This window comes from Ranitomeya variabilis, chromosome 3 (assembly GCF_051348905.1).
Source record: "Ranitomeya variabilis isolate aRanVar5 chromosome 3, aRanVar5.hap1, whole genome shotgun sequence".
Lineage (NCBI taxonomy): Eukaryota > Metazoa > Chordata > Amphibia > Anura > Dendrobatidae > Ranitomeya > Ranitomeya variabilis.
Window position 1 is genome coordinate 447,842,486 of NC_135234.1, and position 13,941 is coordinate 447,856,426.

The 13,941-nt window shown below is 44.8% G+C and overlaps 1 protein-coding gene across 2 annotated transcripts in view; it reads left to right on the plus strand.

Annotated features, from left to right (window-relative positions):
• The window catches only part of CAMKK1 (calcium/calmodulin dependent protein kinase kinase 1), a 558,925-nt gene that overhangs the window by 379,871 nt on the left and 165,113 nt on the right, over positions 1 to 13,941 (plus strand). For both annotated transcript variants that reach the window (XM_077296496.1, XM_077296497.1), the window contains exon 7: positions 1,835 to 1,871. In XM_077296496.1, the coding sequence (XP_077152611.1) occupies positions 1,835 to 1,871 (37 nt within the window). The remainder of the gene's footprint in view (positions 1 to 1,834; positions 1,872 to 13,941) is intronic.

Here is a 13,941-nt window from a genome sequence, read left to right on the forward strand (position 1 = left end):
AAAGTGCTCACCACACATCTAGATAAGTTCCTTAAGGGGTCTAGTTTCCAAAATGGTGTCATTTGTGGGGTGTTTCCACTGTTTAGGCACATCAGGGGCTCTCCAAACGTGACATGGCGTCCGATCTGAATTCCAGCCAATTCTACATTGAAAAAGTAAAACGACACTCCTTCTCTTCCAAGCTCTGCGGTGCGCCCAAACAGTGGTTTACCGCCACATATGGGGTATCGACGTACTCAGGAGAAATTGCACAACAACTTTTGTGGTCTAATTTCTCCTGTTACCCTTGTGAAAATAAAAATTTGGAGGCAAAAAGATCATTTTTGTAGAAAAAATGCGATTTTTTTATTTTCACGGCTCTACGTTATAAACTTCTGTGAAGCACTTGGGGGTTCAATGTGCTCACCACACATCTAGATAAGTTCCTTAAGCAGTCTAGTTTCCAAAATGGTATCACTTGTGGGGGGTTTCCACTGTTTAGGCACATCAGGGGCTCTCCAAACGCGACATGGCATCCGATCTCAATTCCAGCCAATTCTGCATTGAAAAAGTCAAACGGTGCTCCTTCACTTCCAAGCTCTGCGGTGCGCCCAAACAGTGGTTTACCACCACATATGGGGTATCGACGTACTCAGGAGAAATTGCACCACAACTTTTGTGGTCTAATTTCTCCTGTTACCCTTGTGAAAATAAGAATTTGTTAGGGAAAAAATCATTTTTGTGAAAACAAATGCGATTTTTTATTTTCACGGCTCTACGTTATAAACTTCTGTGAAGCACTTGGGGGTTCAAAGTGCTCACCACACATCTAGATAAGTTCCTTAAGGGGTCTAGTTTCCAAAATGGTGTCACTTGTGGGGGTTTTCCACTGTTTAGGCACATCAGGGACTCTCCAAACGCGACATGGCGTCCGATCTCAATTCCAGCCAATTCTGCATTGAAACAGTCAAATGGCGCTCCTTCACTTCCAAGCTCTGCGGTGCACCCAAACAGTGGTTTACCTCCACATATGGGGCATCGGCGTACTCAGGAGAAATTGCACAACAAAATTTGTGGTTAAATTTCTGTTTTTACACTTGTGAAAATTAAAAAAAATGGTTCTGAAGTAAAATGTTTGCAAAAAAAAGTTAAATGTTAATTTTTTTCTTCCACATTGTTTCAGTTCCTGTGAAGTACGTAAAGGGTTAATAAACTTCTTGAATGTGGTTTTGAGCAGCTTGAGGGGTGCAGTTTTTAGAATGGTGTCACACTTGGTTATTTTCTATCATATAGACCCCTCAAAATGACTTCAAAGGTGATGTGGTCCCTAAAAAAAAAACATGGTGTTGTAAAAATGAGAAATTGCTGGTCAACTTTTAACCCTTATAACTCCCTAACAAAAAAAAATGTTGTTTCCAAAATTGTGCTGATGTAAAGTGGACATGTGGGAAATGTTATTTATTAACTATTTTTCGTGACATATCTCTCTGATTTAAGGGCATAAAAATACAAAGTTTGAAAATTGCAAAATTTTAAAAATTTTCGCCATATTTCCTTTTTTTTTTATAAATAATCGCAAGTAATATCGAAGAAATGTTGCCACTAACTTGAAGTACAATATGTCACGAAAAAACAGTTTCAGAATCAGCGGGATCCGATAAAGCGTTCCAGAGTTATAACCTCATAAAGTGACAGTGGTCAGAATTGTAAAAATTGGCTCGGTCATTAAGTACCAAATTGGCTCTGTCACTAAGGGGTTAAAACTATGAAACAATATAAGTGCAGAAGATGCAACATTTCAACCTGTATGGTCTTTTTCAAGGTGTAATTCATCTACAGTTTATTTACTTCACAGGTGCTGGATGATCCGGCTGAAGATAATCTTTATATGGGTAAGTTGTTGCTCATCTCTTTTTTTCCTCACAAAACTGTTTCACCTCTATATTTGTGTGTGCATATATAGTGGCATGTAAAAGTTTGTGCACCCTTGGTCAAAATTACTGTTATTGTGAGGTGGTAGATCGGCTCACTTGGCTGCACAGGAACAGTTTCTTTAAATCTTCCACTGGTTTATTAAAAGTACTGCATAAACAGTACAACATTAGCAAAAACAAACTCGGCCTTCCTGGCCTAACGGGAAAACAAAAACATAATGTATGGCTCAGTCCTTGTTGCTACGGGAAAAAAGGCGCCATTTAATGAATTTATTTGCATCTTGTGCCAACAGTGCCTTCATTAAAGTACCACTCCAGCGTTTTGTTTTATTTTACCCCTGCAGTGATGTCACTAATGTAAATTCTCTGCCTCTAGTAATATACTTACCAGCCATCATCTTCAGTTTTCTGGTCATCTTCTGCAGTCTGTCACCTGCCAGATTGCTCCAGTATTCGCTGAGCGAGATGGAGGTTACTCCCCAATATACAAGTGGTGTTTAGTGATGAACAATCGTGCTTGGATAAGATGCTGTCCGAGCATGCTCGGGTGCCAACCACGCGACTTCAGCGTGCTCGAATTAGATGCTCAAGTCCCCGCAGCTGTATGTCTCGCGGCTGTTCGACAGATGCAACGCATGCAGGGATTGCCTAATAAACAGGCAATTCCTGCATGTGTTGCGACTCGAACATATTTTTGAGCACAACGAAGACACTCAGCACACTAGCATGCTCGGATAACACTTAATCCGAGCACTAGTTTAAAACGTTTCTGTCAAATATCTTCGACACTAATATGACATACAGTATTATACTGTATATAGTTTTGTTCAGAATTCAATTTTACATTTTCTCCCTGTAATATTTTTAGCTTTTGAAGCAGTTTTGCTTCAATATGGGAATTAAAAGCACAATTAAATATTATACAAATTCAGATCCAAAATTAACCAATCACAAATAATGCACGTGACTAATCATAAGGCCGATGTGGTAGCCAATCACATTGCATCACATCTGCTGTTTTAATCTTTGTTTTATTTGTCGGTGAGTTAAGAGAAGTCAACTGATTATGCTGCGAGCCTTCAGATTTTTGTCAGAGGAGGATTGTTTTTGAGTTATGGTACTGCATTAAGAGGGTTGTTCTGGCCCACAAATTGCAGTGAAGCTTGGCTGTAATCTGAGAACAGTTGTAGGAATATTGCAGAAACATAAGCAGCATGCAATATCTCAGGATAGGCCCAGATCTGGTCGGCCCAGAAAGTCAGGGACGACAGAGTACTATTAAGAACATCCCTTGCCAATCAAAAGTTCACCTCTTCTCAGCTTCTGCGAGAATGGCAAAAAAAGTGAAATGTTAAGGTAGCAACATCAACTGTTAGAAATAGATGTTTTGGAAGCAGGTTTGAGAGGGTGTAAGGCCCAAAAGAAGCCATTGATGACAGCCATATAAATACAAAGGTGAAAATTGTGGGAATTTAAATATTCAAAATGGAGAAAGGAGGAGTCGGAGAATGTGCTATTTAGTGATAAAAGCACTTTTTGCATTTTGGGAAATTATGGCAAGTCTTAAGGGAGAAGGTTCCCACATGAAGAGTACAATCCACAGTGTTTGAACTTACCTGTGAAACATCTGATAAAAGTAATGGTTTGGGGATATATGATAGCTGATGGTGTTGGAAGGCTTTGCGTTATGAACAGGGCTGCCACTAGAAATTTCAGGGGCCCCATACTGGCAAATTTTTCGGGGCCCCTTGAGACTCCGCCCAGGCTCCACCCCAGCCCCGCCTCCACGCTCCACCCCTCAAACTGTCCACAGTCCCACTGCTCTCTCTTGGAAAAACTCCACTTCTCACCTATCACACATTAACAGTTCCCATCACTAGATCACACATATAGCCGGCAGCTTTTGTTTTGGCCAAAAGATTTTTTTAAGCCGCCAACATAACACGGTAGACACTTTTGGCCGGGCCATACTCTGCTGTAACCTATTAAATATTTGTTAAAATATGCAATATAATTTAGGTATATTTTTATTTATTTTTCAATTTTTAAAAAGACCAATAATATCACATACAAGGAACAAATACCACAACACCATGTCCAGACCACATATTACCACCACAAAGTGACCTGTAATACCACATACAAGGAACTAATTCTGCCACACCATGTCCAGACCACATATTACCACCAGTTACCAAATAATATCAAATACAAGGAACAAATACCACAACACCATGACCAGACACCATATTAGTAACCACACAGTGACCAAATAGCACATACAAGGGACAAATACCACCGCACCATGTCCAGACCACATATTACCACCAGTGACCGAATAATATCACATACAAGGAACAAATACCACCACACCATGACCAGACCACCTATTACTACCACATAGTGACCAAATAGCACATACAAGGGACAAATACCACCACACCATGTCCAGACCACATATTACCACCACATAGTGACTGAATACTACAATACTGATCAGTAATAAAAAAAAAAAATACTATCACCATAAGTGCCATTATACACAGGAGATCTGTACTTAGTATGCAGTGTCTGTGTACAGGTAATACAGTGATCACTGGTGATATTATACACAGGAGCTCTGTATATAATGTATAGGTTATACAGTGATCACTGGTGACATTATAAACATATACCTCTGTATATAGTATACAGCAGAGGTGTCAAACTGCATTCCTCGAGGGCTGCCAACAGGTCATGTTTTCAGGATTTCCTTGTATTGCACAGGTGATAATTTAATCACCTGCACAGAATGATTCCAGCACCTTGTGGAATGCTAAGGAAATCCTGAAAACATGACCTGTTGGCGGCCCTCGAGGAATGCAGTTTGACACCTCTGGTATACAGTGTATAGTGTTAGTGTATAGGTAACACACTGACTCACCAGTGATGTCTCTAGGTGAAATAGTTCATCTTTCAACCTTCATCCAGCACAGACTGCCGCCACTTCTTCCAGCCAGGACTTGTTTCTGCAGGAAATAATACAGTTATCTCGAGCTCCCCTTGCAGAACACATTACTTAATTTTTCCCAACTTCTACATTACACCACATGAAGTAAAAAAGCAACATAGTATCACTCTACACAGTAACAGGACCGCCCCCCATTTTAAGACAGTATACTCAAAAAATAAAATAAATACATCACTGCAGTAATAATATCCCTTAATTAGCCCCTATGGTAATAATATTCCCCATCCTAGCCCCCGTGTGTCTCATTCCTGGCTCCAGCCATATGTTCTCCCATCCTGCCCTCATGAGTATCCATTCTGCCCCATATGATCTCCCCATCCTGCTCCATATGATCTCCCCATCCTGCCCCATCTGTCTCCATCGTATCCATCCTGCACGATCCCGTCTCCAATCCTTCCCCCAGTGTCTCTAATCATGCCCCCATGTCTTTCATTCTGCCCCGTGTCTCCAATCATGCCCCGTATCTCCATTCTGCCCCGTATCTCCATTCTGCACCCTATGTCTCCAGTCCTGCCCCCAGTGTCTACTGACCCCAGCGTGTCCAGCATTCTGCCCCCAATGTGTCCAGCATTCTGCCCCCAGTGTGTCCAGCATTCTGCCCCCAGTGTGTCCAGCATTCTGCCCTCAGTGTGTCCAACATTCTGCCCCCAGTGTGTCCAACATTCTGCCCCCAGCGTGTCCTGCATTCTGCCCCCAGCGTGTCCAGCATTCTGCCCCCAGCGTGTCCAGCATTCTGCCCCCAGCGTGTCCAGCATTCTGTCCCCAGCGTGTCCAGCATTCTGTCCCCAGCGTGTCCAGCATTCTGCCCCCAGCGTGTCCAGCATTCTGCCCCCAGCGTGTGCAGAATTCTGCCCCCAGCGTATCCAGCATTCTGCCCCCAGCGTGTCCAGCATTCTGCCCCCAGCGTGTCCAGCATTTCTGGCCCCAGCGTGTCCAGCATTTCTGGCCCCAGTGTGTCCAGCATTTCTGGCCCCAGTGTGTCCAGAATTCTGCCCCCAGCGTGTCCAGCATTTCTGCCCCGGGGCCCCCTGGATCGGTGTTTTATGAAAAAAAAAAAAAACACGAGTTCTTACCTGGCTGCGCTCCTGCGGCGGGCGGCGAAGCTCCCTCCTTCCACGCAGGTGAAGCACGCACTCGCCGGCGGCTGACAATGGCGTCAGATGCCGGCGAAATGCGTGCTACGGCTCACGTCAGCTGCCAGCCTCCGATTGGCTGGCGGCTGTTAACTATTGACTTGCAGGCGCGAGCCTGCACCCGCACGTCAATAACGTTAAACTGACACCGCGGCGGTAGGGTAGGGGCCCGGTGAACAGATTAGATGGGGTCTGAAGCGGGCCCCCTCTGCCCACCGGGCCCCATATGCCAGTCAGGGTAGTTATGCCCTGATGGTGGCCCTGTGTTATGATCCCAATGGCAAGGATCTCAGAGATTACAGCAAAGTCTGCAAACATAAATACCAGCTCATAGGGACGTGGTAACTAGGCTGACCATATACCTGATCCTAGCACAAACACTAACAGTAGCCGGGGAACGTGCCTACGTTAATCCTAGACGTCTCGCGCCAGCCGGAGAACTAACTAACCCTATCAGGGAAAATAAGACCTCTCTTGCCTCCAGAGAAAAGACCCCAAAGTAATACAAGCCCCCAACAAATAATAACGGTGAGGTAAGAAGAAAAGACAAACGTAAGAATGAACTAGATTTTAGCAAAGAGAGGCCCACTGACTAATAGCAGAAAATAGTAAGATGACTTATATGGTCAGCAAAAAACCCTGCAAAATATCCACGCTGAATATCCAAGAACCCCCAAACCGACTAACGGTGAGGGGGAAGAATATCAGCCCCCTAGAGCTTCCAGCAATATCAGGAATCACATTTTGTACAAGCTGGACAAAAATATGAACAAGCAAAATAACAAAAAATAAGAAAGCAGGACTTAGCTTATCTTGCAAAGAACCAGGACCTGAAGACAGGAGTAAACAGAAATGAACTGATTACAACGATGCCAGGCACTGGACTGAGAATCCAGGAAGTTTAAATAGCAACACCCCAGGCCTAACGAAGCAGGTGAGTACCAACCTGGTAAAAGACAATCCAAGTGCCAAATCACTAGTGACCACAAGAGGGAGCCAAGAAGTATAGTTCACAACAGTAAGGAGGGGTCACCGAACCCTCACCAAGACCACCATGGCGACCAGGATGAGCAGCGTGGAAGGCACGAACCAAATCGGCCGCATGAACATCAGAGGCGGCCACCCAGGAATTATCCTCCTGACCATAGCCCTTCCATTTGACCAAATACTGAAGCCTCCGTCTAGAGAGACGAGAATCCAAGATCTTCTCTACCACGTACTCCAACTCGCCCTCAACCAACACCGGAGCAGGAGGCTCAACAGCAGGAACCACAGGCACAACGTACCGCCGCAACAAAGACCTATGGAACACATTGTGAATGGCAAACGACACCGGAAGATCCAAACGAAAAGAAACCGGGTTAAGAACTTCCAAAATTTTATAAGGACCAATAAAGCGAGGCTTAAACTTAGGAGAGGAAACCTTCAGAGGGACATACCGAGAAGACAACCAAACCAAATCCCCAACACGAAGTCGGGGGCCCACACCGCGGCGGCGGTTGGCAAAACGCTGAGCCTTCTCCTGTGACAACTTCAAGTTGTCCACCACATGATTCCAAATCCGCTGCAACCTATCCACCACGGAATCCACCCCAGGACAGTCAGACGACTCAACATGACCCGAGGAGAAACGAGGATGAAAACCAGAGTTGCAGAAGAATGGCGAAACCAAAGTAGCGGAACTAGCCCGATTATTAAGGGCAAACTCCGCCAATGGCAAGAAGGTCACCCAATCATCCTGGTCCGCAGAAACAAAACATCTCAAATAAGCCTCCAGTGTCTGATTAGTTCGCTCCGTTTGACCATTAGTCTGAGGATGGAAGGCAGATGAAAACGACAAATCAATGCTCATTTTAGCACAAAAAGATCGCCAGAATCTGGACACAAACTGGGATCCTCTGTCGGACACGATATTCTCCGGAATGCCGTGTAAACGAACCACATTCTGAAAAAACAAAGGAAACAGATCGGAAGAGGAAGGCAACTTAGGCAAGGGTACCAAATGGACCATCTTGGAAAAACGATCACACACCACCCAGATGACAGACATTCCTTGAGACACCGGAAGATCAGAAATGAAATCCATGGAAATGTGTTTCCAAGGCCTCTTCGGGACGGGCAAGGGCAGAAGCAACCCGCTAGCACGAGAACAACAAGGCTTAGCCCGAGCACAAGTCCCACAGGACTGCACAAATGACCGCACATCCCGTGACAAGGAAGGCCACCAAAAGGACCTAGCCACCAAATCTCGGGTACCAAAAATTCCCGGATGCCCCGCCAACACCGAGGAATGAACCTCGGAAATGACTCTGCTGGTCCATTTATCAGGAACAAACAGTCTGTCGGGTGGACAAGAGTCAGGTCTACCAGCCTGAAATCTCTGCAACACACGTCGCAAATCAGGAGATATGGCCGACACGATTACTCCCTCTTTAAGAATACCAGCTGGCTCCGAGACTCCAGGAGAGTCAGGCACAAAGCTCCTAGAAAGAGCATCAGCCTTAACATTCTTCGAGCCAGGCAGGTACGAGACCACAAAGTCAAAACGAGAGAAAAATAATGACCAACGAGCCTGTCTAGGATTCAGGCGCTTAGCAGACTCGAGATACATCAGATTTTTGTGATCAGTCAAGACCACCACACGATGCTTAGCACCCTCGAGCCAATGACGCCACTCCTCAAATGCCCACTTCATGGCCAACAACTCCCGATTACCAACATCATAGTTCCGCTCAGCAGGCAAAAACTTCCTAGAGAAAAAGGCACATGGTCTCATCACAGAGCAACCAGAGCCTCTCTGCGACAAAACAGCCCCAGCACCGATCTCAGAAGCATCCACTTCAACCTGAAAGGGAAGTGAGACATCAGGCTGGCACAAAACAGGCGCCGAAGTAATTCGGCGCTTCAGCTCCTGGAAGGCCTCCACGGCTGCAGGGGCCCAATTAGCCACATCAGAACCTTTCTTGGTCATATCCGTCAAAGGTTTAACAACGCTAGAAAAATTAGCGATAAAGCGACGGTAGAAATTAGCAAACCCCAAGAACTTCTGAAGACTCTTAACAGACGTGGGCTGAGTCCAATCATGAATAGCTCAGACCTTGACTGGGTCCATCTCCACAGCAGAAGGGGAGAAAATAAAACCCAAAAAGGAAACCTTCTGCACTCCAAAGAGACACTTTGAGCCCTTCACAAACAAAGCATTATCACGCAAAACCTGAAACACCATCCTGACCTGCTTTACATGAGAATCCCAATCATCCGAGAAAACCAGAATATCATCCAGATAAACAATCATAAATTTATCCAGATACTTCCGGAAGATATCATGCATAAAGGACTGAAACACTGAAGGAGCATTAGAGAGCCCAAAGGGCATCACCAAGTATTCAAAATGACCTTCGGGCGTATTGAATGCAGTTTTCCATTCATCTCCCTGCCTAATGCGCACAAGGTTGTACGCACCACGAAGATCTATCTTGGTGAACCACTTGGCACCCTTAATCCGAGCAAACAAGTCTGACAATAGTGGCAAAGGATACTGAAACTTAACAGTGATTTTATTCAGAAGCCGATAGTCTATACAAGGTCTCAAAGACCCGTCCTTCTTGGCCACAAAAAAGAATCCCGCACCAAGAGGGGAAGAGGATGGACGAATATGCCCCTTCTCCAAAGACTCCTTGACATAAGAACGCATCGCGGCATGCTCGGGTACAGACAAATTAAATAATCTTCCCTTAGGAAATTTACTGCCAGGAATCAAATCTATAGCGCAGTCACAGTCCCTATGAGGAGGAAGATCACAGGACCTGGACTCACTGAATACATCCTGATAGTCACACAAATACTCAGGAACCTCTGAAGGAGTAGAAGTAGCAATAGACACCGGCGGAGAATCGCAATGAATTCCCTGACAACCCCAACTCGACACAGACATAGCCTTCCAATCCAAAACAGGATTATGGGTCTGTAACCATGGCAGACCTAACACGACCAAATCATTCATTTTATGCAGAACAAGAAAACGAATCACCTCCCGATGTTCAGGAGTCATGCACATGGTCACTTGTGTCCAAAACTGCGGTTTATTTTCCGCCAGTGGCGTAGCATCAATTCCTCTGAGAGGAATAGGAATTTTTAAAGGCTCCAGGACAAAACCGCAGCGCTTGGCAAACGACAAGTCCATAAGACTCAGGGCAGCACCTGAATCCACAAACGCCATAACAGGGTAGGAAGACAATGAACAAATTAAAGTCACAGACAAAATAAATTTAGGCTGCAAATTACCAATGGAGACAGGACTAACAACCTTGGTTAGGCGTTTAGAGCATGCTGATATAACATGTGTAGAATCACCACAGTAAAAACACAGCCCATTCTGTCGTCTATGATTTTGTCGTTCGGTTCTAGTCAGGATTCTATCACATTGCATTGCTGGATCGAGGTTTCTATCACATTGCATTGAAACAGGTGTCTGTTCAGACAACACCGCCAGAGGATTAGCGGATTTGCGCTCCCGCAAACGCCGATCAATCTGAATAGCCAGCGCCATAGAATCATTCAGACTTGTAGGAATTGTGAAACCCACCATCACATTCTTAATGGCTTCAGAAAGGCCATTTCTGAAATTTGCGGCCAGAGCACATTCATTTCATTGAGTAAGCACGGACCATTTCCGAAATTTTTGGCAATACACTTCGGCTTCATCCTGGCCCTGAGAGATAGCCAGTAGAGCTTTTTCTGCCTGAATTTCAAGATTAGGCTCCTCATAAAGCAATCCGAGCGCCAGAAAAAACGCATCAACATCCGCCAATGCCGGATCTCCTGGCGCTAACGAGAAAGCCCAATCCTGAGGGTCGCCACGCAAAAAGGAGATAACAATTTTAACTTGCTGAGCTGCATCTCCAGACAAACGAGGTTTCAAAGATAGAAACAATTTACAATTATTCCTAAAATTCCTAAATTTAAATCGATCTCCAGAGAACAGCTCAGGAATAGGTATCTTAGGCTCAGACATAGGACTGCTAACAACAAAATCCTGAATGCTCTGCACTCGTGCAGCAAGCTGATCCACACTAGTAATCAAGGTCTGAACATTCATGTCTGCAGCAAAGCTTACAGCCACTCTGAGAAAAAGGGGAAGGAAGAAAGAGGAGAAAAAAAAACTCAGAACTCCTTTTCTTTTAATCCCACTTCTGCAATGCATTAACTATTCATGGCCTGGCATACTGTTATGATCCCAATGGCAAGGATCTCAGAGATTACAGCAAAGTCTGCAAACATAAATACCAGCTCATAGGGACGTGGTAACTAGGCTGACCATATACCTGATCCTAGCACAAACACTAACAGTAGCCGGGGAACGTGCCTACGTTAATCCTAGACGTCTCGCGCCAGCCGGAGAACTAACTAACCCTATCAGGGAAAATAAGACCTCTCTTGCCTCCAGAGAAAAGACCCCAAAGTAATACAAGCCCCCAACAAATAATAACGGTGAGGTAAGAAGAAAAGACAAACGTAAGAATGAACTAGATTTTAGCAAAGAGAGGCCCACTGACTAATAGCAGAAAATAGTAAGATGACTTATATGGTCAGCAAAAAACCCTGCAAAATATCCACGCTGAATATCCAAGAACCCCCAAACCGACTAACGGTGAGGGGGAAGAATATCAGCCCCCTAGAGCTTCCAGCAATATCAGGAATCACATTTTGTACAAGCTGGACAAAAATATGAACAAGCAAAATAACAAAAAATAAGAAAGCAGGACTTAGCTTATCTTGCAAAGAACCAGGACCTGAAGACATGAGCAAACAGAAATGAACTGATTACAACGATGCCAGGCACTGGACTGAGAATCCAGGAAGTTTAAATAGCAACACCCCAGGCCTAACGAAGCAGGTGAGTACCAACCTGGTAAAAGACAATCCAAGTGCCAAATCAATAGTGACCACAAGAGGGAGCCAAGAAGTATAGTTCACAAGAGCCCTGGTTATGGAGGGTACGGTTATTGCAAAAAAACATAGACCTCCTTCATAAGAACATGCTGCCTTCTGTTCAGCACCTGTTTTCAGGGGATTACATCTTCTAGAATAATAATGCTCCTTTTCACAGTCTAAAAAATAACAAGGTGGCTACTATTGACTGGCCAGCTCAGGCCTCAAAAGCAAAGGCCAAGCAAGTTTTAAAAGCCAAAGATGGACTTGAAAGACTTTTCAGGGCCCTGAATTAAGTTAAAAAAATAATAAATCTTAAAAATAACATGTAACTATGTGTGAACTTGCACCAGAAATTAATGAACTTACAAGCCTGTTCACCGTTATACATACTTTACTGGTGTAGGTGAGGTTATGCTGTAAAAAAACATTGAAAATATACATACCATAACAATTTATACACTTGGTACATTCAAAAATTAGTATGGCACACAATGAGGAATTACAAAAACAAGCATGTACCACCAGTTTCCCTGGGTAGATACAGACGTATAAAAGATATAGTTTTCTTCAAGCCTATGCAGGACTTTTGAATACCACCGTGAGAGCCAGAACGAGACTCTCATACACTTACATTGAGAGCTTGTGATAGTTACAGTACCTCTGACTTCCGGGCAGTCAGAAGTTGCAGTCACAAGATGACGGCTCAGCACCGGAACAGCACTGGGGACACCTGAAGATGGTGGCAGGTAAGTATAAGGCTAGAAGTAGGGAATATGGATTAGTGATTACCACTCCGGTGGTGAAAGAGAAAAACTCTCGAGTAGTGCTTTAAAAATCGCATGCAAAACACCAGTCTCAATGAATGAAGCCCATTGTGTTACACACCAGTTAGTCTTTTTTTTATTTCACAAGGCTAAAATAAACTTTTTTTTAATGTACCATATTTTCCCGCTTTTAAGACGACTTTTTAACCCCTGAAAATCTTCTAAAAAGTCGGGGGTCGTCTTATACGCCGGGTACGGCATGTGCGGAGCTCTGAGGTTGCCGCATATGGTGCAGGGAGCGGTCCCGGATGGTTCCCAGGTGTCACGGGAGACCTAGGTAGGAAAGAGCTAATAACCCGGGGCCCCTGCGATTTCCCTCAGACTAGGGAAACCCTGACTGACCCTCTCCCAGAGTTTACACTGATGGTGTGCATGTCTGGCCTCCACCCTCGCCCTATCTCCTGTTTCAACCCTAGGCTGAAACCACCACCCCCCCACCAGTGAAGAGACCACACTCCAATACCCACAGTTAGCACAGACAAGGATAACGGAAAAATAAGCACCACGCCGCAGTCACTCAGGAATACACTATAAATGCAAAGGGCAAAACAAATACAAATATGGGAAGGAGAAAATAAGACAAAGGGAAATACACCACCAGCAACGATACTCCAACTACTTAGCTCACCACTCCAGACCGAGATAACCACGCACAAGACAGAAGCTATAATCGTCAACGCCGAATGTTCAGGAGAACTATTTAAAGGCAGTGGGCATGGCCCAGCTTCCAATCCGAGCACCAGGTAAATTAACCCCGGACCAGCTAGATAAAATCTAGCCGACGCCAATGAGCGCATAGTGGACAAAAGCGGAATTACCGCTGTCTGTCGGACGACCTGGTCTGAACAGCGTCCGACATGACACCAGGGTCTGGAGGAGAGGAGACTCTCCTTCAGGCCCTGGGATCCGTATTTGTGTAAAAAAAAAAAAAAAAAAGAAAATAAGAAATATGGATATACTTACCTTCCGATGGCCCCCGGAGTTCTCCCGGTTCTCAGCGGTGCATGCGGCGGCTTCCTTCCCAGGGATGCATTGCACGCTGCAAAGGACCTTTGTGACATCGCGTCATGCACCGCTGAGAACCGGGAGAACTCCGCGGGCTGTCAGATGGTAAGTATATCCATTTA